Source organism: Mizuhopecten yessoensis, unplaced genomic scaffold (genome assembly GCF_002113885.1).
Source record: "Mizuhopecten yessoensis strain PY_sf001 unplaced genomic scaffold, ASM211388v2 scaffold10987, whole genome shotgun sequence".
In the NCBI taxonomy this organism is placed as follows: domain Eukaryota; kingdom Metazoa; phylum Mollusca; class Bivalvia; order Pectinida; family Pectinidae; genus Mizuhopecten; species Mizuhopecten yessoensis.
Window position 1 is genome coordinate 1,355,162 of NW_018408821.1, and position 27,862 is coordinate 1,383,023.

Below are 27,862 nucleotides of genomic sequence, written 5' to 3' on the forward strand. Positions count from 1 at the left end.
AAAAACCTAGGATGCAACACCAAGCATAATTGCAGATAGTATGGGTGTACAGCTGCCACTTCTATATATACAAAATAAGCCCCATGACTGATATAAGTTATAGATTTATTGGTGGATCCAGGGGTAGTTTACCACTAAGAATAACACTGTATAGAAAAATGAGGAGATTAAATTAAAATGTGTGATACATGGTAAAGTACGAATTTTACTGATCTTTCGCTCTAGTCAACATCACTATTTGCTATTTGGTATGATTGATAAATGTTTTATACCGGTTGCGCATGAAATTGATAAAAGTTCAAACACATTGATGATCAGCTGTAGGCGAAACATTTATCATATTAGTATAAACAATTTTCACGGTTTTTTATATTATCAAACAGTTTTCTTTCGGAGTCATCCAAGCGTAAAACGACACACGACTATTCCCATTGACGTCATTTTAAATGGCTGTCCATGTACGTACGTAAAAACACATATATTCTTAAGCACACGGATATCGCATTTAATGTCCTCGAGCTGAGGTCTGGATCTTGGTCAGCTTATCCATTGGATAACAAAACGAGTGGATGTGAGTACCTTGGCCTGTATTTGGTCATTTTGAGCTGGACAGCATGCAGTGACTTTCTTTTACAATGGGGTTACATTATTAGTTACACGGAGGCCTCAGGAAATACGAAATCATGTAGGGTCATACCATCCTGTATACCCTGCCAAAAATCTGTGTAACAAATTTATTACCCCTTTGAGTCTTTTATATTGGTTTTGTACAGTTCCCCGTCAACTTTTCTGTTGTCAAGATAAAAATGGCACAGTAGATCTACCTCATTTAGTTTCGTTTTATCAAATTCCTCGTACTGTTCTTCCTGATTCTTTTCTTTTAAATACGTCCTCAGCATGTTTGCCGCTCGTCTGTTCGACTTTTGTGCGTTTGTGGCACATAGTTAGCCCTTTTGGCGAGTATTTCCTCATCAGTATGCGAAGCGAAATGTTTTGTCATTTTGTAAACATCGCCGGAAGCAGACGACGAATGCGAGGATACAAAGACACGTGACCCGTATACCCCTTGTAAAAGCACATGATTCCAGCATATTACTGCTGAAAAATCACGTGACATGACCGTATACCCCCTGAGATTTTCGTATACCCCTTGAGATTTACGAATTCCGCTTGGTACACTGTAGTTTTTAACCAATCAGATTCCTAGATTTTTCTCAAAGGGGTAATAAAAGATATTTTACCAAGTAGATTACGTATCGTTGTAATTACCAGGTAATTATTCATAAATATTAGAGCCCCATATTTTGCCCTCTTTCAACTTCTCTCCTCATTTTTCCATAAATAAATTGATCCATAATGGCAAAAACGAAACACTATTTCACGACTCATAATTTCCGCAAAATAAAACAAGCTTATCCGATATTGGTCCATGGAAGCGTCGATTTAATGTTCCATCCATTTTTTACATTCTCATTTTTTTTCTTCATTTCTCACAAGTGGATGTGTGAACGACAGTGCCTGGCCCGGATTGCACAGTTTGGCTACAGGTAAGCAGTGGTTACAGGTAAGCAGTGGTGGTTACAGGTAAGCAGTGGTGGTTACAGGTAAGCAGTGGTTACAGGTAAGCAGTGGTTAGCAAACACTGGAAAGATGAATACAACAAAATCAAGAATATCTTGTATTAGTTCAGAGTTGTAATTTTTTAAGACGGACATTCACACAAGAATGATGTGGTTTGAGGATTACTGTTGTTAACAGTTTTTAAAGTTGTTACTTACGGTGAATTTTACACAATTACCTACTCAGTATTGTTAAATATAACATACACGTGCATTAAATACATTTGACTAACAGTGACCAGGATGTCTTCTGCTTTTTACCAAATGGGTTTTATGTAAAATCGATAATGTAGGTAGCAAAACAACGGATAAAATAGTCGTTTAGACAGCAGATTTCTTTTAATCATTTCAAAGGCAATTATTTTCCTATCGGCGCAAAAAAATGTATGGACTGCCTACCAGTACATTAATGATTATATGTAAATAGAAAGATAATCTTATGTACAATATCCACTATATGGGAATTTTGAACTTCAAGAGTTTTTTCGTGCATGGTGTACTTGCTGGCAGTGACCTGTATTTTCTAACTAAAAATCTATATACTTCTTAGGATCAAACTAACCAAATTTGTTTATTAAGAAAATTTAAATAAGTCTATTTCAACGTTCCTCTCATGCATAAGCCATTAGAGAGAAAAAATACACGGAAATGTAATTTGACTTCAACAGTAATAGAAAGTTCGTGCAGATTTACATATAACAACGCTTGAAAAAGAACGAGTCAACGACTTGTAACATAATTTTGTGTAAAATGACATGGTACAGACTCCATGCCTCGAAAAAATAACTAGAAATCTAGATGGGTGATACCCCCTTGAAAACTTTTGGATCCGCCCCTGTTATCCCTAATCGGATGGAATACCATGGCCAGTCTCAATGCCGTTTAAGGAAGCTCATCAGCTGGTCAAAGGTGTTCACTTAGCCCTTTTGAATCACACCATACAGCCTTTTATAGTATGAATCATCATCTTTATTCACATTAATAGACATTTATTATCACAAAACAATGTAATAGTTGATCCAGATATATGTATATACTGAAGAATCTACACAGACATCTCACCGTACAATACATTATATACACCATGTATATGTATGAACTGTCAATTTGATGGTATTGATTTTACTCTATCAACTCCATTTTTTACACTTCTTTAAAACCTAATAGCTGTTGATGAAACCCGAGATATCTTTACACCTGAATCTCCAGCACACACACAGGCATACACACATAGGGAGATATTAGCCAAGTGGCATAGGACTAGTAGTTAGTGCCTGATAAGGCAGCTCCTGAGAATTTCTCAAAGTTGTATTGATTAATGTATATGCTTATTGTATTAATTGTATATAAATGTACTGTAAAGCGCTTTAGAGTGGCTTATGTTAGCTAGATAGGGTGCTTTATCAAATGTTGTATATTTATTTATTCATTATATACTGTAACCTTAAACAGACCTGTTGTAATACTTTGAGGTATTATTGCATTAGATCTATATCTGCAAACATTGTATTCCTGTAATTATTTTTCTATTTTTTTAAGCTAAGTTATGTGTCATAAATTACACAATGTGTTAAACATTAAAAAAGGTGGCAGGGTGGCACAGAGTCATGTAGACAGGGTCCGATACTGGGTTGGACATGAAAAGGTATTGGGTCATATGATTGACCCATAGGTTTTTTCTTTAGGTACACAAGTTTACTTCCATGTTAAGACCCTCTGCATGCTTCCATCTGGCCCACCAAGTGTGATTAGTATAAGTCGTTAAAGCTAATTTCATAACTGTTATACAAATATAATTTACTGAAAAGAAAGGATGGTAGACCACCCAGATACCAGATACCACACAGAAATGCTTTCTCAAACGAACTTAAGCTGCAACTTTCCCTGAAAATTAATCCTGCACTGGAGCGTAGAGAAAATGTGGTGTTCAAACAAAATTCTCAAGACGGGAGGGAGGGGGAGGGGGTGATTATGGAAATAATGTTCAGCTAAATCTGTACCCATGCTACCACAAAACCCTGGGTATGCTTTTGTATGACTTTCTTTGAAGAAGTTTGTAAATATATATTTTGTTCCTTTCTGGAACAAATCTGTTGTTGGACAATAAGACTTGTTATGTAAAATAGGTCCAATTGCTTAGAAAATATTAAGTAAATGTGATACAATGAATCTATATAACACTCATTTTCATGAAAGCAAACTGTCCAGAAACAAGATTTGGCATTTTCTTGGCGTACCACTACAAAGAGAGACATCACATTTATATTAATTGGTGATAAACTACTCCAATGAAACATATTATTTAAAGTACATCAAAGATTCATCATGTTGATAAAACACTCCAAAGACAGACATCTTATATTCTATTTACTGAATAAACTGCACGTGATGGGAGACAACTCTTGAGGGAAATTATCTTGTGATAATTAACAGTACATGCTGAGACACCACACACTGAAAAACATCTCGTTTAAAAAAAAGTTTCTATTTATGATATTCCACAAGTTACTGTCGTGCAACTCTTACGTCCTGACACCTTATTGGCAGCAATAGCAGAATTAATTTATCTGGCAGTTTCTACTTTCAGTATCTGAACAATACATATGGTACAAATAAATACAAATATTTAAACAAATACTGACAAAAAATGACATAAATTCTTGACAGAATGTACTGCATCAGTTACAAGCACATAGAGGAGTGCCACTCAAAGTTTTTCAACTCTCTAAGTATTCTCCCTTTCAATATAGAAGATGAAGTAACCAAAAAGGAGTTTTCAACTCCAAGTATTCTCCCTTCTATATAAAAGATGAAGTAAACCAAAAGGTGTTAGTCAGACTTCGGTTTAACCTAAGCCAGAAAAACTCCTTTTCGGTTATATATATAATTTACCCAGTCAACCTCTTCATGGGCTTTGTGGGCCATAAATTGGACACTATTTGAAGTTATAATTCCTAGATGGCAGTTTTTGTAAAGCGTAGGCCCTGTAACGTACATATCCTAAATTCCACCCCTGCTGTTTTCAGGTTTTCTTTTTTATTTGTGTTTTCAAACGTTCAAATTTCAAACAACTATAATTCTATAAAATCCATGGCAACATGGAACATTTCTTTTGAAAACATCTTCTACAAATATTTCACAATAGTGACAATGGTAATATCATAGTTCAACGTGTTGGTTCCCTTCACCTAAAGAGATCATCCATTTCATGTGCCCCTTTTTCAACCTTCACACACTAAATTTTACGGTTTCTGCTGACACTCTCTGCTAAGAAAAGGATGAGAATTTGAGGGAATCTCTTTTCTTGAGGAGTTTGCGTGTCTGAGCTGCCACGTATTCCTTCCTGGCCGGGCTTATTCTCAGTTCTAAAATGTTCTTAAGTTTGGACACTATCTCCATGGCAGTCTCCGAGTCAGCCTCAAAATCGTGGTGCTTGTAGTCATGGTTACTCAGATGTGTCAGCCTGAATGTACACTTTCCTGAATAACGGAAAATAAAATATTTTTAAGAAGACTGCCTTTCATTCAAAGATTTTTTTTTCTATTAACATTGATACAAAGTCATTACTCTATTCTCCATTTCTATAATCTTCAAGTACTGTTGCCATTATTTGTACCATACTCAAAGAAATAAGCACCCATCACTTATAAGCATCTATATTATTTTTATTCTTGCCAAGAGTCGAATCTTTTCATTTTTTTTTTTATCTAAAGGGCAAACAGTGCCTACCATTGATATTTTCAAAAAAAAAAAAGGAAAGTTTTGCTATCAATCTAATTTTCCTAAATTGCTAAGCACTCAAGGGGTTTATTAAGTCAACTTCATGACTTTCCCATCAGCAGTAAATCCTGTTTGGTCCGAAACGTACAAGGACATATACTACATGTTATTTACCTGTAATCTTTTCCTCTATTATATCACAGGAGGCAATACTGTCTGCATCATAAGTGACAGCCTTCTGTCGGAATATGCGTCCAGTACCCTTACTAGCGACGGGGTCAATCTCTACCTTCTCTCCGCTCACCCCTACGATATAGCATTTAAAATCACCTTGTTACAAAAATATGCATAGCTGATAACATGGAAGACATCAGATGGAAAATGTTTCACAAACACCATGACTAGATTTAGGATTGAATATGCCATGGCCATCTTACAAAAGATCATAGCTTTACTTGAAGACACATATGAAATACTATTTATCACTTTTTTTTCTAAGAGATTAATTTTCAGGTTTACTTGCAGGCATGGTTCAGAAACACATGCAAAAATAAAGAAAAAGATTTTAAGTGCAAAAAATAGTTGTAAGTCTAGCACTGTTGATTTCTTAACGAGGTCAAACTCTATAATGTCTATAAACAGTAATGCAATCATTTACTCTTGTGAAAGTGTATACCTACCAACCGGGATGAACCTTCGTATTGTCCTTGAATTTATGCATCAGACTACATGTAAAATTGTAACTTTTGTACTGGTGACTACCTATCTAACTGGACCTCTGTGTTGACCCTGAGTTTATGCATCAGACTAACAGTGTAACGTTTGTACTGGTGACTACCTACCTAGCTGGACCTCTGTGTTGGCCCTGAGATTATGCATCAGACTAACAGTATAACGTTTGTACTGGTGATTACCTACCTAGCTGGACCTCTGTGTTGGCCCGGAGTTTATGCATCAGACTAACAGTATAACGTTTTTACTGGTGATTACCTACCTAGCTGGCCCTCTGTGTTGGCCCGGAGATTATGCATCAGACTAACAGTATAACGTTTTTACTGGTGATTACCTACCTAGCTGGCCCTCTGTGTTGGCCCGGAGATTATGCATCAGACTAACAGTATAACGTTTGTACTGGTGATTACCAACCTAGCTGGACCTCTGTGTTGGCCTTGAGATTATGCATCAGACTAACAGTATAACGTTTGTACTGGTGATTACCAACCTAGCTGGACCTCTGTGTTGGCCCGGAGATTATGCATCAGACTAACAGTATAACGTTTGTACTCGTGATTACCTACCTAGCTGGACCTCTGTGTTGTCCTTGAGTTTATGCATCAGACTAACAGTATAACGTTTGTACTGGTGACTACCTATCTAGCTGGACCTCTGTGTTGGCCCGGAGATTATGCATCAGACTAACAGTATAACGTTTGTACTGGTGACTACCTACCTAGCTGGACCTCTGTGTTGGCCTGGAGTTTATGCATCAGACTGACAGTGTAACGTTTGTACTGGTGACTACCTACCTAGCTGGACCTCTGTGTTGGCCCTGAGATTATGCATCAGACTAACAGTATAACGTTTGTACTGGTGACTACCTACCTAGTTGGACCTCTGTGTTGGCCCTGAGTTTATGCATCAGACTGACAGTGTAACGTTGGTACTGGTGACTACCTACCTAGCTGGACCTCTGTGTTGGCCCTGAGTTTATGCACCAGACTAACAATATAACTCTTGTATTGGTGACTTGTGAGTGATTCAGCCATGGCGGACATGTCTCCCTCCTCCTCCTGTACCTCCTCACCCCGAGTACCTGTGGCAGTCAACATGTACCACTTACACTTAAGATGAACATCAATATCTTTCAACAAATTCATTTAAGAATCATTTGATAACTAATTATTTTATTATTTCAGAAATACTTTGTCAGTTGATAGTCTAGCATCTTGGATGACATTTTCCCTTAAAATAAGTCTGTCTCAGCTGTTCTTATTTGAATACTTGACAGTCATTTTTGCTCAATTCGTTTGATAATACTGTTGATGGTTTTATGGAGTATTGTCCTATACATATGCTGGATACAGCCTCTGGTTTCACTAGATATTTCATTGTTAACATTCTTAACAATTTGAGCACAAAGTTTGCACAATTAACACTCCTCTTACTGTGTTGTCTGACGAGACAAAATTCCATAGTGTCCATGATGGCCAACGTGGCATCCAAATCTACCGCCACTCCTGGCTCTGTCTGCTTCTCCAGGTTGTAGCTCTGACCTGCATTACAATGTAAAATACCAATGAAGCTCAAGCCTTTATCATTGTGTATCTGTTATGCCAAAGAAAAATATTGGGATAATATGATGTTACAATGACACATCAAGTGTGCCATTGACAAGCATTGTAACACCATTTCTTTTCGATCAGAGTTCACATAAACATCAGTACATAGATTAATTAAAATAAATGTAATCTCTTCATCACATGTATTTTAAAAGGAAGCAATGTTTCTTTTGTACATATATAGATCAGTAAAAAAATAGTCTGAAAATGTTCATAACTGCAGCTGTGTTACATCCTCCTCCATGTAGTTTACACTTGATATCATTCAGACAACTGAACCAGACTGTGATGTAAAGTGCCTAACAGACTATTGTAAGAGTTAAACGATAACCATCCACAAGAAGATAGGACAAATTTTTACAATTAAAAAATATCTTCTAATTCTCTTTTTATAAACACATGACATAAAGCATTGTACAAACCAGTGATGTATAAAGAACATACTGGAAAGAACCGGTATATTGATTCTGTATTGTGGTGAATACAACAAAGGTCCTGTATTCTGGTATACCAGTATATTGAGACACCTCTACATGTTATGGTATAATTAATAAGACACAGTACCTGGCCTGATCTTGACCTTCCTCCTCTTCAGGACCCTTTGAAGGATATCCTTCATGGTATTGTCCATGCCTTCCATCTGGAACTTGTTAAAACCTCGATGGGGTACATAGCTGTATAAACAAACAAAACACTGATTATGCAAACTACATATATACTGTACATAAGACAATAACATTATATATATTTTTTTTAGATCACTATATTTAAGATCAAGATAATTATTCTTGACTCGGTTAAAGAAGAACTACCAACAAATACCCTCTGCATCTTCTTGTGACCAATGTTTCACAATTGGAAAATGAGGTACACAACTGTTTGATGAACTTATTATATATGTGTATAAAGTTTCATTGCAATCATTCAAGAATTGTAGAAGCAGTATGCCAAACGTTGACTGCAGTGCAAAACACAACCTTATGACTTCATAGCAAGAGTGTAATAAGAAATCATTGGCAGTGGTCAAACCTTAGAGGATTATTCTGTTAAGTGGTACTCTATTAACTTGACCTCTAATAGTCAAATAATCCACTGAATGGGTAATTTTGTCCTAAACACAAAATAGTGGAAAACTGCAACATCTTTCCTGACCATAATGATTTTCAGTTACAATGATTTGATGGAATTTACCTTTATATTAACATGATGTATATTGCATCATTTTAAATATTAGTACATGTAGTTAAAATATTGTTTAATAGGAACTTACACCGTGACCACGAGAGATGCCTTGGACAGGGTTTGGGTAGGCATGTTTTTCTCCACTAATGCCAGCTTAGCGAAGCCAAACTTTGATACAGGTTCACGTGGGTCAAGGCTGGGGAAGTCCATGTCGACCTCACCGTCATCCTCCGCGATGTGGAGGGAATACATCTCTATGTTCTCACTGTTCAAAGGTCGATAATGTCATTTTTAATATAAACCTAAGATTTCAAACTACTTTTCTAATTACATGAATTAACTCCTATTGAGCAACATTGAACATAATTCATTTCTGAATAAGAACACTTCAAATCATGGTTGCAGTGAGAACCTTCATTGCATTAAATATTTGAAGGTTATGATAAATCATGTAATTTAGTCTTTGAGTAAAATTAGGTAAAATATTCCGTTGCAAAAGTATTCTCATGCATTTAAAGAGAAATTAAATTAACTTTGTGTAAATTGAGTCATTTAATCCAAGATTTGACAGCAAGAACTCGTGCATATGTCTACTACATTTGAAGGAAAAAGATCACACTAAACAAAACCCAAACTCTTTCTAGGGAACAGCTTCATAAAGTAATCTTTTGGCAGAATACAGCTATTGATATTCACATTATTTTTTCATTTAAAAACATGATACACAAAATCTTATCAATAAGCTTGCTCACATGATAAAATTACTATATATTATGTAGATTAGAAGAAAAATAATATTTTAGAAACATTTTGGGATGATTTATATATGCATGCCCCCTAATTCTAAATTTTACTGACACCCTATGAATATCATTATGGGGTCATTTAGCTCCTAGATCCTGGTACATGCCTTGTTGTAGGACTTTCTTGGGAAATGGCCATAATAATAAGTTATATTTGTCCATAAAGATGGTAGCTTTAAGGGACAATAAGCTCTTGATACAAGCCTCAAATAAGATACATTGCAGTGATAACTGTCAACAAACAAATTCAGATCGAAGGTCCTTAATTGGTTCCATTTGAGGTCAGCTAACAAGGAAACACTCCTTAAAGACCCAATTGGCATTGTGTAGGACACATACTTGAGTTTTGGTTCTCTGCCTTCATTTGTGTATTGCCAGCAGATGAGACCAATTAGCTCCTGTATCTTGGCAGTGACCACGCAAACAACAGGCATCGGGTAGGGACGGTCAGCGGGGCCGGCCATGGTTAGAAATATATCTATCTTCCTAGAGTGGACACCTGCACTTGCCTTTAAGAAACATATAAGATTAGGTAAAAATCTCTACAGACAACAGGGACAGATATGGACTTAATGCTAAATTACTGGTACATGTTTAATTAAACTTTTGTAATAAATAAATCAACATGACTCTAAGATTAATCATATTATTCAAACCTGATAAAATCCACATCAATTTTTAAAATGAAATTGAAACTCAAAATGAATTTCCTACTTTGGTAATTTAAAAACAAATGATACACAGGGTGTTAACACACCTGTTATGGATTACTGATGAAGGTGACTTACTCGTCCATCAAACTTGAGGTAATCAAGAAAGGGATTGTCCATATCACTTGACGACATCCCTAACTGCTCTGTAAGTTTGGATTGTTTTGGTACGGAGATGGGAGACTCCGCATTCTCTGATAATGACTTCTTCTCAAACAGATGACCCCGATCTTCCACTGAGAATTCAAAACAAAAAGTCATAGTTTTACATATTTTAATTATGTCTGCTACTTTATTTGTCCTATTCCATTTCTCAGTGTATATTTCATTAAACATGTAATGATTTGTATGTTTTTGGTGGATTCCAGCATCTAATTTTAATGTTTACTCATACCTAAGTACCAGGTACATGCAGTTACATTTTACAATGTAGGTCATGATCAGGTCCTGATGGAAAAAGTCATGGATTTTATTTGAAATTCTGGTACATGTATGCATAGATCACTGTGAATTATATAAGACATATTAAGTAGTATTTGTTCATGTTGAGATATTAAATTAAAGGTGGTCTCTTAATACAGGTTCAATTCACAATGAAATCACTACAATGGAAACATTAAAAGTGGTCTCTTAACTCAGGTAGTTTCTTGATGGAGGTGATCTTATGAGCAGGTAATTGAATCAAGCTAATATGATTCAAACATCATTTAAGAGAATTTTTCCAGAATGTCTATGTACATAATTCATAGTGATAATTTAACTGTTACAAACATATGAGCATACCATTATAGCTGAGAGCTGCATCTCTCCATGGAATGTTCTTAACTTTACGCTGACTTCGTTTTTCTTTCTTCATGCGTTCCAATCTCTGGGCAGTGTTTGACCTCAATCTGTGACCTGTATTGAAATCAAATTATAATTTTTTTATTTTTGAATGCAAGAATTTTCAAAGAGAGATCACAATAAACATGTATCATGCCAAAGAGAGTAATCTATGAGATCATCAAAGGGCAATTCTCCTTAAACTAGCAAACTTGTACCATTGCAATCATAATCATCTACCGTGACAATTACACACTGTATAATGTTATAACATACTTTTATTTTGTTTGTTTGTTTTAGGTTTAGCATCCTAATAACATCCTATGTCATATTATATTAAGTCAGGTAATGGTACCTACATAGTATGATGCTTTGTTCTTGGTTATCCCACGTCCAATCATGTTAGAGAAGTAGAGGGAAGGTTGTAATATATGTATACAGGTACACATTGCACATACATGGGTAGCTGGATATCCGATGTCAGTCATGTTATTAAGGTACATAAACTGTACATACCTTGATATTCATGTCAGTCATATCAGAAGTTGGTAGATATAATAAATGAACGTATACACATACCAGGGTATCCCATGTCTGGCATGATGTCATAGGACCCAGACGATAGCTCCATGTCTGAAGATTCCATTCCACTGTCATCAGCACTTGAAGGGTCAGATCTGATAACATGTTCAAAGATTAATTGAATTATAGAAAAGCTAGCAATCTGGTTAAAATGTTCCTTATATTATAGGGCCCTCTTACAGGTCGTCACATACGTGAACACTTTTCAAATCTTCACAGCGCAAATCAATTTTGAACATACTTAGCACCTGCATTTTAATCAGGAGACTTTTTTTTCTGTTTCACTACTTGAACCAATTGATTATGACTTCCATAGCAAAGCAAACAGAAACATGATGGAATTGCCTGATTTGGCCTTGTAGTAACTGATCACTGGCTCATAAGACAGTTTCTTAAACCATTCTTAAAAAATAAAATCATGCTTTTACATTTCTAAAGCTGTTGAAATAATGTATATTATTCCTACAGATACATATATACATGTGTATACATAATTGTGTGATGAGTTGATGGTAAAACAACATACTTGTGGGTCTGTTTTCTTTCAAAATTATCATTTTCGTCTGTTTCCAAGACAATTTCACACATTCCAGTGTCATCACTGGTGATGAAGCAGTTCCTGATGTGTGTTATCAGGAAACCAGCATCATCCATCATCGCCATGCTGATTGATTGTTGGCAAAAAATAAAACTTTGACACAAATTTATCGGAAGGTACTAACAGAGTGATCACAGCTAAATCGTCTTCTTGGTTGATCTGAAATATCAGTGAAAAATCATTTTGAAAATTTCAAGCTTTATAATAAACAAAAGTTGGGGGCATGCAAGTTCAGAGTTAGGGATTGGGGTCAGGTGAGTGTTTATGGTCATGCCTAGCTTTAGCTTTGCCCCACAGCACCCCCACCCCAGGGTTTCTGCCCAAGTTCCCTTAGTTCCAGAGAAGTCAATGAAAGCATTATGGCCAAATTGTCCTCCTTGTTATCCCCTACCCCCTCTACTGGGTTTCATCAGCCCCTAATTTGTACACTTTAATTTTGAATCCCCACTTACACTACCTGATCATGAGAATGTCAATGCCTCAACTGGTAGAGAGTTTGTATATTACTATAGAGTTCAGAGGGTCCCGGGATTAAACCCTGGTCTGGCCGTTGCATTTCTCTTTCTCCTATTACAAAATTGGCCAGCTTGTCAAACCTTGTTTCAAACACTGGGTGAAAGCATAACAAGAAGATATCCAAACCTGTAAATAGTCTTCAGGAGGGAAGTTTAAGAAAAAGGAGGGAAGAAAGTAGCGGAACTGGACTGGGTCAATCGTCGGCGACACAGTAGCTCAATTGGTAGAGCGTCTGACTAGAGTTTCGAAGGGTCCCGGGTTAAAACACAAATCTGACCGATGCATTATTAAAGGGTCATCACGTGAAAAGGCGTTTTTTTTTAATGAATGTATGTATTGTATGCACTTCCACTTATGCTATCTCGCTATCCTCATATTCATAATCCGTTCCAAATGTCCAGTTTGACCACTTGAATTGTTCGGGAAAGCCCTACTAAAAATAGCGCCGATAACGTCACCTGACTAGGCAGTAAACACAAGTGGTGCGAGCGAGATGAAACGGTTTCCAAAGGGGCCCCCAGAGAGGGGCCGTCAGGCAACAGCAACTTCTTACCGCACTATGAAACCAAGTTATATGAAGTCTGTATTCAAACTTATTGAACAGTAATTATTCATCATTAGAAGTTAATTGCACACTTGCCAATGTTCAGAATTTAAATTTATTAAGCTTTAAACAAAAATTTGTTGCCAATAAAGTTAAACAAGGGACGGGGCACAAGTTTTTACAATTTATCACAGCCTTCTCCCGTCATACATTTACAATTAAATGTCAACAATGATAATAGACATAAACATAAAGTAGATATATTTAAATATATATTGAATTTAGTACTGGAATGTGGCCGGTACAGATGGTACGGGGCTAAACACCTTCCCTACACCAAGGGACAAACCTTTCTGATTTATTTTTTTATATATTGCCGGGGCAGAGGAGGCCGGGTATTCATATTAGCACTAATTTAAATCTTGCATGTAAAAACAAAAATAATCGTTTAATTCAGCAATATAATAAAATCATACCATATTGAACCCGGTAATATTATAAATCATGTAAATCCACGGACTTAGATAACATGTATCTTGGTGACCCAGAAAATATGCCGTGGGCCATCACAACAGTTATCCCTTGGAGGGCCTCATGGCAAAATCAAACTAACCAGTCACTTATCCCTTCCTTTCGCATAAACCACTGTATACTCCAATACATGCCCATTAACATATTAAACTAAGTTCATCTGTGTTCAAACTCAGACAAAGATACTAGCGTGCTTCATAGTTTTAGATATTTATTCATAACATAAACAGTGCTAGCATTTCTGTCGATTCCATCTCAGCTTAACCGGCTATCCGGAAGAATACATGCACCGTACTAACTGCTACGGCGGTTATTTTCTCCTTTGAATACTGCCCACCTGCAATAATGATTCCGTAACGTACTCCTTATGCTATCTTTTGACCATTTGGCAACTTTTTTCGTTTCGTAGCTGACACGGTACAACACTTTTCTTTCGCTTACTTCACACGGCCAGTCATTTTGTTTACAAAGAAATGGTATGCTATGCGCATGTGCTAGTAGAGGGAAATCCCTGAACAAAACGTTGGTCAGACAGGTAGAAATACCGATGATTTTCTTAGATTTAATCATTTTTATGAATCTATTTCAGCCAAATCCGATCGTTACTTTCCAAAAGGAGTCTCACTTGACATGTTTATGTAGTATTTGAAAAAAAGACAAAAAATAAAGTTACTTCACCGTGATGCCCCTTTAAAGTGGGCACTTGCATTGTTCCCTTTGATCTTTTTAACAGGTTTGGCACAAGACGTATATGGGTAATAATCCTGCATTTGGGTAACAGTTATCCATTTCAGTAACAATTTTGTTACTGAAATGGGGAATAGAGTGAAATGAAAACACACCAAGTTCTTTTACCCAATATGGTTTGTCCTTTTCACAAAAAGTTAGACATCAGCATTGATAATTTTTTGTGAACAAATGTACTTGGTTATTTTATTTATTGGAAAGAATAACGCCCTTTTCTTTTCCAAGTGTTTAAAAGAATTTTGTGTGTTTTTATTTCACTTTATATTCCGGATTACCGGCCCATTTCAGTAAACAAATTGTTACCCAAAAGCAGGATTATTACCCATACTTATGCGCCGTTGTGCCCAACCTGTTTAATGGTTTCAATAACTCGAGCACGGGATTTTAACATCAGACGATGGTTTATGATTTGACCATCCCTTCTTCTAGATAGTACATATATATACTTACCCTTCATCTGACTGTTCATCACATCCTCTATGCTGATTTTCTTACCGGAAATCCACATTTGCTAACTAAAATTAAAGACGACCATGGTATACATTATCCGGAAAATCAGAGTATTTATTACTTCACTTCACCTAAACATCCATAAGTTATCCCCAATAAACTATTACCAACGTCTTCGTTTTATCTATAATTGGTCTTAAGCAAAAGACATAGTTTCATTATAACGCATCAACTTCCGGTTTGGTCACGAGTTTCGATTTGACTTGCTTACAATCTCACCTGCAGGCCGAGTGCTGGCTGTGGATCAGTTGTCGGTATCCGCGTATTATCCCCATCACAATGATGAGCAATGTTTCCATATCGTTTATACTAATTTTGTGTGTTATGAAAACTGTTAACGCAAAGCAGCCACATATTTTATTTGTGCTTGCGGACGACTACGGATATAATGACATTGGTTATCATGGATCGGAAATCAAGACCCCAAACCTCGACAAGCTGTCTGCTGAGGGTGTTAGACTGGAAAATTACTATGTACAGCCTATATGTACACCTACTAGGAGTCAACTTATGTCTGGCAGATATCAGGTATAAATCTAACAGCTAGCTTATGCATTTGAGGGGGAAATACAGATGTACCGCGTTATACGTATACGTATACTGGCAAGCTACAAACAATGTACACTGTAGCTTTTCCAGTGATGCTGTATAACCATAGGTGATAACCATGTGACCCGCTCACTACATATGTGGTTCAGATACGTCGAGCGTGGTCATGATCAGCTGGCACATTAACGTTACATACATGTTAATATATTGTATATCTACTAGTAATAAATGTGTACATGTAGAAAATCTAGTAAGGGATAAGGTATGTTAGGGAAAACTGTGCCTATATAAATATTGTGCATAGATTGTCTCCCTTAAAGCAATATGTTTAAAAAAAATAATCAAAGAGCCATACATATAAACTCTAAATAAAGTGAGTGCCCAGAGACCAATTTTAATAAACAACACTCCATCTCCCAAAGATTCACATGTCATCTGCTTCTTCTTCTTCTTCCAGTTCAGTGCAACACCACTTAAGTATTTTCGCACTCTGCGTGAGGGGGTGAGCGTTCAAGTACAGTGCACGTTAAAATGGAGAAAATGTTAAAAAATTAACACAGAGTCCTACTGTTCTACTGAGTCTTAAAGCTGTCCAGGCTCTTGGCCTCCACCGCTCCTCCTCAGGCAATCTGTTCCATAGCCTGATGGCTGTGGGGAAGAAGGAGGTCTTGTACACTGTTTTCCTAGTGTGTGGCACATTAGGAAATGCAGGGTGTGGCCTCTGGTCTGCAGTGCTCAATGTCTTCTGTAGGTAGCTATCCGCTTGGATGTCCACAAGGTTATAGATTATCCCCCAGACAACTATTTACAACCAAGGTTCGGATATCCCCATGCCAAGCATACACCAAATGCTTGAAACAAGGGTTGGTCACAGGACCCACTGTAATAGAAGTGGAAAAATGCATGCACAGCCAAACTGTAGTTCGAACCTGGGTCTTGAGACCTTATTTCAGTATGCATGTACAAACTATTCCACCTTCCCAAGTTACACAATGTCAGCATGCATTGTGAATATAGAAGGTATAGGTAAAACAGTAAAGGAAGTTAATGGTATCAGATCCATACTGGACCATGCATACTTGAAACTACACATTGTTATTTCTCAGGTTGAAATAATGTGATGGCCGGTACATAAAACACAAAGGTTCAACAGCACCAAGCTCTACTTAAAGAGTCCTTTGGTATTCTTATGAGAAGTATATAACATTCTGTTTCAACTTCATAATTAATACATTCTTAAATTAATTACTTTTACAGATCCACACTGGATTGCAGCACAGCATAATCTGGGGGCCCCAGCCCAATGCCTTGCCAAGGGACAGTCCCATTCTGCCAGACAAGATGAGGGAGGCTGGATACTCCACACACGCTGTAGGGAAATGGCACCTGGGTTTCTACAAGGAGGAATACCTCCCAAACAACAGAGGTTTTGACACGTTTCACGGTATGATACACTTCAATAACATATTACCCCTTTCAGCAAAATAACACTCCTGTGAGTGAAATGGAGATTTGTTATTAATAGGATGAACTTTACTAAAGATTCCTCTGTCTACCATACATCACACAGGGGTGGTTAACTGCCTTTCTTCCACTCCATCTAACTGTTACAAGAAAAGAAAGAGAGAAAATTAAGAGCTAATACCTGCTGATCAGGAAATATTGGAGCTTTCAACCCAGGTTATGACCTTCAAAATCTGTTTAGGGTCATGTAGATCTTTCTATTTCAGTACATAAACTGTGGTGTAAATGCAATCTGATTAAAACCAGATCTTTGATTCCACTCCCGATACTCTACGTTCCAGTCAAGGTAGGGTATCGGGAGTGGAATCAAAGATCTGGTATTAATCCGATTGGTGTAAATGATGCATATATATATATGTATTGTGACATGCTTACACTGCATACTAAATGTGATGAGGTTTGATGAATAAATGATGATAGTGGGGTAGGAAGGGAATAACTATACATAAAGGTGGTTTGCTGTTGTTTTCCTGTTTGAATTTATACCAACCTGCAAACACATATATTTTGGAAATTATCTGCATAGTGATTGCATGTTTTGCATATACCGGTATAGTTCTTTAAAAACAATCCACCCTTTTTGTTTTAATTTCAAAATTCTAACAGGTTTTTTGGCTGGAAGTGAAGATTACTACACAAAAACACTATGTTATGGAAAACTTTGTGGAAAAGATTTACGTGATAACTTTGCAACAGTTGAACCAAATACAAAGGAATACTCGACAGAGATGTATAATAATCACGTTATAGACATGGTCAACAACTACAACTCCTCCAAGGTAAGATTATATGAAATTATCTCTCTTCGTTTCCTCTCCAAGCTTTCAGCTGTCTGAAAGTGAATGGTGACAATTCGTAGCAAATATCTTGACATCAAACTTATTTTATATGTGTAGCAGAACTAGACTGGGTCGATCATCGGCGACCAGATAGCTCAATTGGTAGAGCATTGGTCTAGAGTTCGGAGGGTCCCGGGGTCGAACTCTGGTCTGGCCATGCATTTTTCCTCTCCTACATGTATTGCAGTGTTGCCTGTCACCAACCCTTGTTTCAAGCATTGGGAGTTACGTCTAGCAAGGGGATACCCAAACCTTATATATAGTTGTAAATAGTTGTGTCTTCGGGGTCGAAGACTTACAAAAAGGAGGGAGGAATGTAAGTGAATCGTCGGCGACCAGATAGGTCAATTGGCAGAGCCTCTGTCTAGAGTTCATAGCGACCTGGGTTCGAACCCTGCTCTGGTCGTTCATTTTTCTTCTCCTATTACATATGTAAAGTAGAAAACTCCAAAGTCTTGTTGCAATTGATTCAGAAAATGAAACAAAAATTCAGGTATTGTATACAGGTTTATGTGTGATATTTTGATGACTAGTGCAATGTACTCTGTCACTTTCATTAAACAAATGACCATCCAAGAGTATAAAATTATGTTCATTCTAATATGCTAAGGTGTAAAATGTGTATGAGGTAACAATCAAATTGACACACCATTTGGGTTCTGCTTTTTAAGCATATATGTATACACCTTTTAGTACAATTTCGATATGAATGGTCAATATTTGTTTTGATATCACAGTTCAGTTCTGTTTATGATAACTGATAAGTTCAGAATAGAAACTGTTCATCTGATAGTATATTTGTAGGTATGCATTGGTCGCACACTTAATCCAGATTGAAAGTGATTTTTGTTTTATGATCACGATTATGTTTAACATCAATCTGGATAAAACCAGATCTATAATTCCACTTCGATACTCTACGTCCCAGTCTGGAATATCGAATATTAAAGTGGAATTAAAGATCTGGTTTTAATCAGATTGGTTTAACATCTGTATTTATAACTACATGTATATATCAGAATGTGAGTTGTACATCATACATGTATTAGGTGTTTTTAAATAGATTTATTTTGACTTTCATTTATTTTTTTCAGCCCATGTTTATCTACCTGGCATTTCAAGCTGTCCATGCTCCATTACAAGTTCCCTCAAGGTACACAGACAAGTATGCTCACATCAAAAACTACAACAGACGGACATACGCAGGTCAGTACTGAGGAATTAGACGGCAATAATAGTCTCATTTTTGTATAGAAGATATAGAAGACCATGCCCATCATGCCTAGAGATGCCTAAAATACTCAAATGTCACTGATGTACCTTTTTAAATCAGGATGCTTATGATTGCACTTAAATTAAATGAAAACTTAAGGTTCATACAGTATACGTAGTTAACTTAATGATTTAGGATACCATATATTGATTAAAAACAATGCTTAATAAATAGCTCTGGATGTTGTTGTGAAATGTGTTTACTGAAATATTTCTCTGAATACTTGACAGGTATGGTGTCAGCCATGGACGAGGCTATCGGGAACATCACATCAGCATTCCAGGCAAACGGAATGTGGGATGATACCATAATGGTTTTCTCTACAGGTTTGTAATTATCGTTTATTCATTTGCAAAAGATGCAATATAGATTAAGTGCTCAAGTTTTTCCTGCATATCAACGGTTGATTTCTTTATGCAAAATGTATGATTCTTTCACTCATTCACCACTGAAATTTCATAATGAACTATTCCAACCTTTGATTTAGAAGATTTCAAATGTGTCTGCAGGGGTGAATGAGTTAAACATGTGTATCACTTACATGTATGTACAGTATTCAGTGCTACAGGTGGGCTGGGTTTGTTTTTCTGCACTGTAGCTTACTTATTTTTGAGGGCCATTGTTCCTCTTTTTCTAAACGTACATGTCTATTCAATCTACTGAAGGTTGGGTTGATGATCTTGTTGAAGCATATACATCTGGTATAGAAGACCTTATAGAGAAATACGCACCTCTACAGACTAAGGTGATAACTGTGGTATAATGAAAATCTCCGTGTAGAAAAACAGAACCGTAGAAAAGCAGAGAGACAGTGGCGAAGGACCAAATTAACTGTTCACCAACAGATTTATAGGAAACAATGTCAGCTAGTTCTCATTCAGTCAAAGAAGGCTTATCATTCAGAATGAATCAAAGAATGTGGTAAGGACCATAGACAGCTTTTTAGACTCACCAAAAACCTAATGGGTCAGAAACGTGAAATAATCCTACCAAGCTGTAATATTGAAAAAGACATGTCAAATAAGTCCAAGTCCAGTGATTACTTTCTAAAAAAAAATAGCTTGATCAGAAAAAAATGTTGCTGAAGTGAACTCTACTGCTGATATTAACATCTCTGTCATGACTGCTGACATTAAATTTGATGGAGAACCATTAACAAAGCTCTCACCAACAACCCAGAATGAGTTGTGCAATAAAGTCATGACCTTGCAGTCGAAGTCCTGTGAGCTTGATTCACTGCCTACAGACCTATTAAAGCAATGTCTTGAAGCACTACTTCCTTTGATTACCTCAATCATGAACAAATTATTGGCTGAGTCAAAAGTTCCATTGTGTTTCAAGAAGGCACATGTTAGACCATTGTTGAAGAAGCCTGGAATGGACAAGGAGGAGTTGAAGAACTATACCGCCCAGTATCAAATCTGCCTTTTTTGTCTAAGATCATGGAGAAGGTTGTGTCCCGCCGTTTTGAGGTTCATCTCGATGCAAACAGTCTCCATGACAACCTGCAATCGACATACCGCATGAGACACCCTTCTGAGACGGCCCTCCTACGTGAACATAATGACATAGCTTAATTCTGCATTGGATAACAAGTGCTGAGCGGTGCTTGTCATGTTGGACTTGTCAGTTGCATTTGACGTCATCGACCATGGCATACTTTATAAACGTCAGGAGTACTCTTATGGAGTGACTGATACCGCACTATGCTGGATACAGTCTTATCTTGAGTGAACGACGACAGTGTGTTGCCATCGGATCTACCACCTCACATGACAACGTACTAGATTTCAGGGTTCCTCAAGGGTTTGTGTTACGACCACGAAAGTATTGCCTGTACTCCAAACTGATCGGAGAGATTTGTCGCCGCCATAGCCTTTGCTATCATTGCTATGCTGATGACACACACATTTACATGGTCATCAAACAACAGGACAGTTGGGATACAATTTTAGAAAATTCTGGAAGCTTGTCTGACAGATATCAGTACCTGGATGAACGCCAACATATGCTAAAGGTTAATCCGGTTCTCCAGCTCAAGATCTTTGCCAGAACTGTTGAGACTGTCCCAGCTGTTAAAAACCTAGGAGTATACTTTGATAGTTCACTGAACATGGAGAAACAAGTGAACGCTAATACCAAATCCTGTTACTACCAGATCAGGAACATCGGCTGTATCCGGCAGTTTATAACTGCAGATGCATGTAAGATTTTGGTGCATACATTTGTTACCTTTCGGTTGGATTATGGTAACACCCTGCTCTGTGGTATATCTGACAAACTTACTAGTCGTCTGCACAGGGTCCAGAACACTGCAGCACCACTGGTTACTCATACTCTAAACAGAGAGCACATCACGCCATGTGCTATATGCATTGCACTGGTTACCTGTACGATACAGGTCGCAGTACAAAATTTTCGTGTACACATATATACAAGGCACTGAATGGAGCAGCTCCCCAGTACCTACAGGAGCTTGTTACCCTGTATCAGCCGTCACGATCACTCGGTCGGACTCAGAATCATTGTGTGTCCCAAAATTGCGTTCTGTGACGCATATGGAAACCGGTGCTTTGGGAGGTTTTTGGCCATGTTGTGGAATAGCTTACCATCTGCTATTAGAATGTCAAATACCCTGGCCAAGTTCAAGAAGGACATCAAAAATCACCTGTTCACGTCTGCATTTTAGGCTCTTTGCAAAGACGTCATGTAAATACCACCCTTTATCTATTCATTTACGTGCATATTGCAATGATTATCTGTTTGCTTAAGGCCTTTGTTTTTGTTTCACAATTATAACTGATACTATTATCCATATGTTGTAAAGCGCTTTAGAGTAATTTTACAAATTATATAGCTAGGGCGCTATATAAATGTTGTATATTATTATTGTTATTATTATCTGTGTCTTTCATTCAGAGAAAACATGATACTTGAATTTGCGATTGATTATTATGCTAAATGCCAATATAGGAGCGAAAATAAGATTTGGCATTTCATGCAAAATTGTTTTTAAGAATTTAAGAATGGAGGTCTTCACAGCCAGAACAAAAATACTGAATTTACATCCTGTAATTTGTATGTGTTTTGTAAATGATATATATAGTTAGGGATCTACATCAGATATGCAGTTCTGCTATATATATTACTGGTAGCTTTTTGAATCTACATAGATTGTTTTCTGATAAATGTATTTACCTGACGTTTTTATCATTGGCCTTAAGTGTTCGGCACTATGTGTATGATATCCTGCCTATACATGTATATATTAAAACTTGTGATTCATACACCAGTAACCATGGCAATGGTATTTGATAAGTCAATATATGTTGTTGCAAAGTGTTAAGATAAAGGTCCTTGTTTAGCAACCTATCCCAGGTTGTTGCATTAATCACAATTAACTTTTTAAGGCTTGATACCTAAACTCTGTGGTTGATGACATAAATAAAAAAAGAAATTATCAGAAAAGCTTCAATGTATAGTAATATAAACATGGCATCTGTCCATTTGTTCCCTCCACAAATTTTAAAGATGGTAATCAAACTGACATTTTCAGATAATGGTGGAGAAATAATAGCAGGAGGCAACAACTGGCCCCTAAGGGGCTGGAAGAGATCTCTTTGGGAGGGAGGAATGCATGGTGTTGGATTTGTGCATGGGAAAGCCCTACAGAAAAAAGGGGGGGTGTCCACTGAACTCATACATGTGACAGACTGGTACCCGACACTGGTGGGACTGGCAGGAGGCTCGCTAAACGGCACCAAACCTCTGGATGGATTTGATCAGTGGAAAACAATCAGGTATGTAGAAAATTATTTATCTTTGATAAAATATAATTACCATATGACAAGCATACATGTATGGACAAAATGTAACCTAAAATTTAGCAGGAAAGAATAAAGAATTGGAAACAGCATGTAATATCAGAACGAAAGGAAAGATCTTTTAAATCATTTCAGTAAAATACAGAAAAATCAGGCATTAAAACTTAAAGCTGCACCAAAATGGAAAGTGTTATAAAGATTCTAATTATATAGTGACTGGAACATTTCATGTAATGCTAAGTTATTATATATGGATTGTACAGATCAATAAATGATACATAAACTGATGTGTTTAATGACTGAGAAATTTGTGCTTCAAGGTATGTTGTCATATGCAATATGTTGTAATATGAAAATAATGTAGTGTCAGGTACATGATACATTGGTCTCTTGTTTATTTTCTGATATTTCTATAAACTCATTTCATATTTTCTAAAAGCTTTAAAATTCTAATCTAAATATTTTGTAAATTTCAAGAAAATTCTATATATAAATGGCAAATAACACTGCATCATGATTTGACAAACCTCAAAATGACTATAATCTTCTGATACAGCCTTTATTCCTATGTTAATAAGGAACATTATTTAGATACTGATGTGTATTTGTGTATTCCTTTATCAGTGAAGGAGCTAAGAGTCCTAGAGAAACACTGCTTCACAACATAGATCCCCTGACCAAGCCTGTGGGAGATAAACTGGAGGGGAGTCCATTTGACAACCGTTACCGTGCCGCTCTCCGGTGGAGAGACTGGAAGGTGATCACGGGTAGTCCAGGTATGTCATTTATTATCAGACCTGACCTAATTGTAAGGCACATTTAAGGTGCACTTGCCTGCTTGTCCATCTATCATATTCATCCATAAATTGTTCGCATTTCTAATATTTTCTAAAACAATAAATAGTAACATCAAGCCTGATACATACTAACAGGTAATTATTAGGTACATGTAGCAGCTGTCTGGGCTACTAATAGCTATTTTCATGTCTGGGTACAAATGCAGTGTGCATGGGCATGTGAAAGTGGAAATGACCCTATATCCCCATGTGTTTACAAACATGAATATTTTCATTATATTCATTGCATTGAATTAGGAACACTTGACATTCATGATCACATACTTGTACCTAAAATATCACACATATGTAGTAGAATTTATTGGGGACAATCGCTGGTGACCAGATATACAAGCTCAGTTCATGGTTAGAGCATTGTCCGGAGTTGGGAGGTCCAAGATAGGAATCCTAATCAGTATGTTGTATTTTGGGATTGAAGACTTTGTTGAAGGAAGGTGGAATAAAGCAGAACTTGACTGGTTTGATCATCGTTGACTAGGTTGTTCAATTAGTTGGAGCGTCTGTCTAAGGTTTGGAGGTTCTATTTTGAATCTTGGTCTGGCCATATCATATCCCCTCCCTTGTAACTTTTGCTGAATTTTAACGTAGTGTCTTCGCTCACAACACATTTCATGATGACTTAAATTTTGAGAGCTGTAGTTGAAACACATTGTGAGTAGTGAGATTTTCACATTGGTAAATTAAAACCAGCTGTCATTCATGTACCTTTATCTTAGGAAAAACGACACCTGACTTGATGACTACATGAAAGTTCAGTGGATAGCACACTTGCCTTTCACCAATACAGCCACCTTTCAATTCCCTGATGGGACATGAAAAGGTGTTAGGTCAACTGCCCGACTACCAGGGTTTGCATTGGGTACCACATTCCCTCCCATATTAAGACTCTCTTTGCGTTTCCATCCAGGCCAACAAGATTAATATAATTTAGAAATCTTTTTTCATAATTGGTGTGAAATAAATCAAGTTTATATATACATGCATGTATACATGTACTACATGAAAGCTCTCCACTGTGATAAAACAGGTTGATCATTCACACATGAACAGCAATGGACAAAGAGAAATGTCATGTTTACTGTGTAATCTATAGACAATAACCTTGTAACACTGCCAACATTTGGCCATCAGTAATTTGGCATTATAAATAGGGATTCGGCAATATACATACAACGTATTTTGTGGTAATTGGGGGTACATGTAGTGAAAAGTTATTTAATGAGAAGAGGGACCTTTGATACTGGAAGTGAGGCAGCAACAGAAAGAAAGATATTAATATCAGGGTGTTTCTATGAATTGAATAAGTTTAATTTATTGTAGGCAACGGCAGCTGGGTACCGGTGCCCACTGCTGAGGACACTAGAATGGATGTCTACACTGGTGAACCAACAAAGAACATCTGGCTGTTCAATATTGCCAAGGATCCAGTGGAAAGAGTCGACCTGTCAGCAGATTATCCCGACATGGTGATGAAGATGCTGATAAAGCTGCAGCAGCTGAATGAGACAGCTGTACCTTGTGTCTATCCTCCCTTTGACCCAAACTGCAACCCTGAAATTCATGGGGGCTGGTGGGGGCCATGGGAAAAATAAGATTAATAAGGTGATGGGGCGTAGGGGGGATGAGAAGATGCATAATACAGTTCATTCATGCCCTAATGATATATTTCATTGTGAGCATACTTCAGTATAATATAATAGTTAATACATGTGATTTCTGTGCCATACTATAACTTTCTAAGAAGTTATGCTATAATCTTTTGTCAAATTTTGAGAGTGACTTTTCTACTTTTTTCAGACATTTACCCATCAGCAGGCAACACCCTTAAGTGAGATTAAGGTACATTAAATTGTAGTCTTTGCACTTCTCTAAGATAAAAATAATGTGATATCAGAACAAAGTTCCTAAATTGAAACAAGAAGGCACAGATTTTTTCAATTATCACCTTAATTTTATTTAAGAATATTTCTTATATGTTGTCCACTGCATGTAACAAATAGTTACAGCTTTGATCAAATCACTTTGTACATTTGAAAATCGCTGGATATTGTTCCAGAATTTCCTGTGAGGAGGCCATGTCAATCTACTGTTTGATTTTAATGACAACAAAAAAGTTAATTGTTCAAGGTTTGTGATCACTAAAACATGAAATGACCAATTACCATGTCCCAGGTAAGGTAACCTATGTAGACATAGGCAATATTTCTTAAATCATATTTATTGAATGTACATTTTGTATGAACGGGTTCGTGTTTACTGATGTGATGTGCGAGTGTGAAGAGAGAGACGAGTTCTTTACTAATTGCCTTTTGACCTGTTATAAAATTTCAAAGAATCTCAAGATATTACTTTTGTGGTGATATCAAAGAATTGGGTGGCATTTTATTTTAAATGTTCTTACAAAGGTTTACATAGTTCAATATTTTATGCAAGGCAAAGGTTTTTGTTTTACATCCTGATAGTCACAGATAATTCTGTAGATACATTGCACTACTATTGATGTATAAAAGCACATTCCTAAAATTGTCTTCGGTTATAAATCTCATATAATTTTGTTTATAATTCATTCATTTAAGCATATTTTATTGACAATAAACGGTCAAAAGGATTGGGCACAAGTTCTTACAACTTACTAGGCCCTCTACCAGTTAATAATAAGTACCTACAATGTATATGCAACTCATACTTGGAGCCTTTTCTGCTCTCGACTGTATTTGCAATTAGATGTATAGCTGTACTAAATAATTCATATTTTTTATAAAAATATTCACTAAATTATGTGTGGTGATAAATAAAATACATTCCAAATATAACTGTCATTTTTGATGCTTTTGCAAAATAATGATACAATATCTAATGCAAGTTTAGTGTCACCATATTGTTGTATTCATGTGAAGGACCTAAATGATGACAGATTCACTGACATGATAGATATTGTCATCACTTGAATGGTTTCTACATTTATGTTTTATTATTTTTGAAGAATTTACCAACATTTGATATTTTTTTGTATTGCTGGTGAGATTCTACAAATGGGAAGTACATTTGTTATCAACTTTGTATTTCTGAAGTTTCATTCAGATCTGATGTTCTCTTAGTATTGTTGGAGAGTTGACACTAGCACTCCAGTCTGAGGTTATCAGCTTTGTTTTGCTGAAGACTTTCCTCAACTTTACAATTTTTCTACAATTTTAGTCCAGTCACACATGTAATGTAGATATTTGTTCACTTAAGCTGCAATTGCATGTATGACTATTTTTTGTATTGTCCATAATTTTGATTGTGAAATTATAATCAATGACCCAATATAAAAGTTTCTTGTTTTATAAATGTCAATTAACTGTCGCTCGAGTACTAACCATAATGACATGCATTTATTGATAATTTTTCTCATACCTGTACGTAACTGAAATTTCCAAACAGTTCTTCAGTCTGTTTATCCTTACCTAGGATGAGATGGAGAAATTTTCTAACGTGGGATTATTCTGTGATAAGTGTGATGAAACCTTTGACCAGAATTTGGACTAGCAAGTTACACATTAAACTTAAATATATTTAGTTTTATGCCCCCGCCATAAAATTGGGGGGGGGGGGGGGGGGCATATACTGTCCGTTCTAGCTGTCCTGTCCCATCCCATCCTGATTCAACGTAAACACTTAGCAACTTCATTCTTTCACAGATTTTCATCAAACTTTATTCAAAGGTCAAGTATATGTATACCTCAGGCATCGTTGCCTTTCAGGGTTCCAAGGTCAAGTCCAAGGTCATGATT

The 27,862-nt window shown here is 36.6% G+C and overlaps 2 protein-coding genes across 2 annotated transcripts; one reads left to right on the forward strand and one right to left on the reverse strand.

The window, feature by feature from the left end:
• Nucleotides 1-3,973: 3,973 nt before the first annotated feature.
• Nucleotides 3,974-15,225, reverse strand: LOC110464421 (target of rapamycin complex 2 subunit MAPKAP1-like). Its single transcript, XM_021519628.1, has 12 exons — nt 15,164-15,225; nt 12,304-12,534; nt 11,775-11,872; nt 11,157-11,270; nt 10,452-10,609; nt 10,003-10,172; nt 8,949-9,125; nt 8,243-8,352; nt 7,505-7,612; nt 7,018-7,152; nt 5,514-5,645; nt 3,974-5,098 (listed from the first exon to the last, which is right to left on the reverse strand). Exons 2-12 carry the CDS (start codon nt 12,438-12,440, stop codon nt 4,887-4,889), a joined length of 1,551 nt encoding a protein of 516 aa, XP_021375303.1. The 5' UTR covers nt 12,441-12,534; nt 15,164-15,225; the 3' UTR covers nt 3,974-4,886.
• Nucleotides 15,226-15,412: 187 nt separating this feature from the next.
• Nucleotides 15,413-27,628, forward strand: LOC110464407 (arylsulfatase J-like). The gene is made up of 8 exons (XM_021519607.1): nt 15,413-15,751; nt 17,030-17,216; nt 17,903-18,075; nt 19,230-19,341; nt 19,639-19,734; nt 22,965-23,208; nt 23,857-24,008; nt 25,410-27,628. The coding sequence occupies exons 1-8, from the start codon at nt 15,503-15,505 to the stop codon at nt 25,679-25,681; spliced, it is 1,485 nt and encodes a 494-aa protein (XP_021375282.1). The 5' UTR covers nt 15,413-15,502; the 3' UTR covers nt 25,682-27,628.
• Nucleotides 27,629-27,862: the final 234 nt, after the last annotated feature.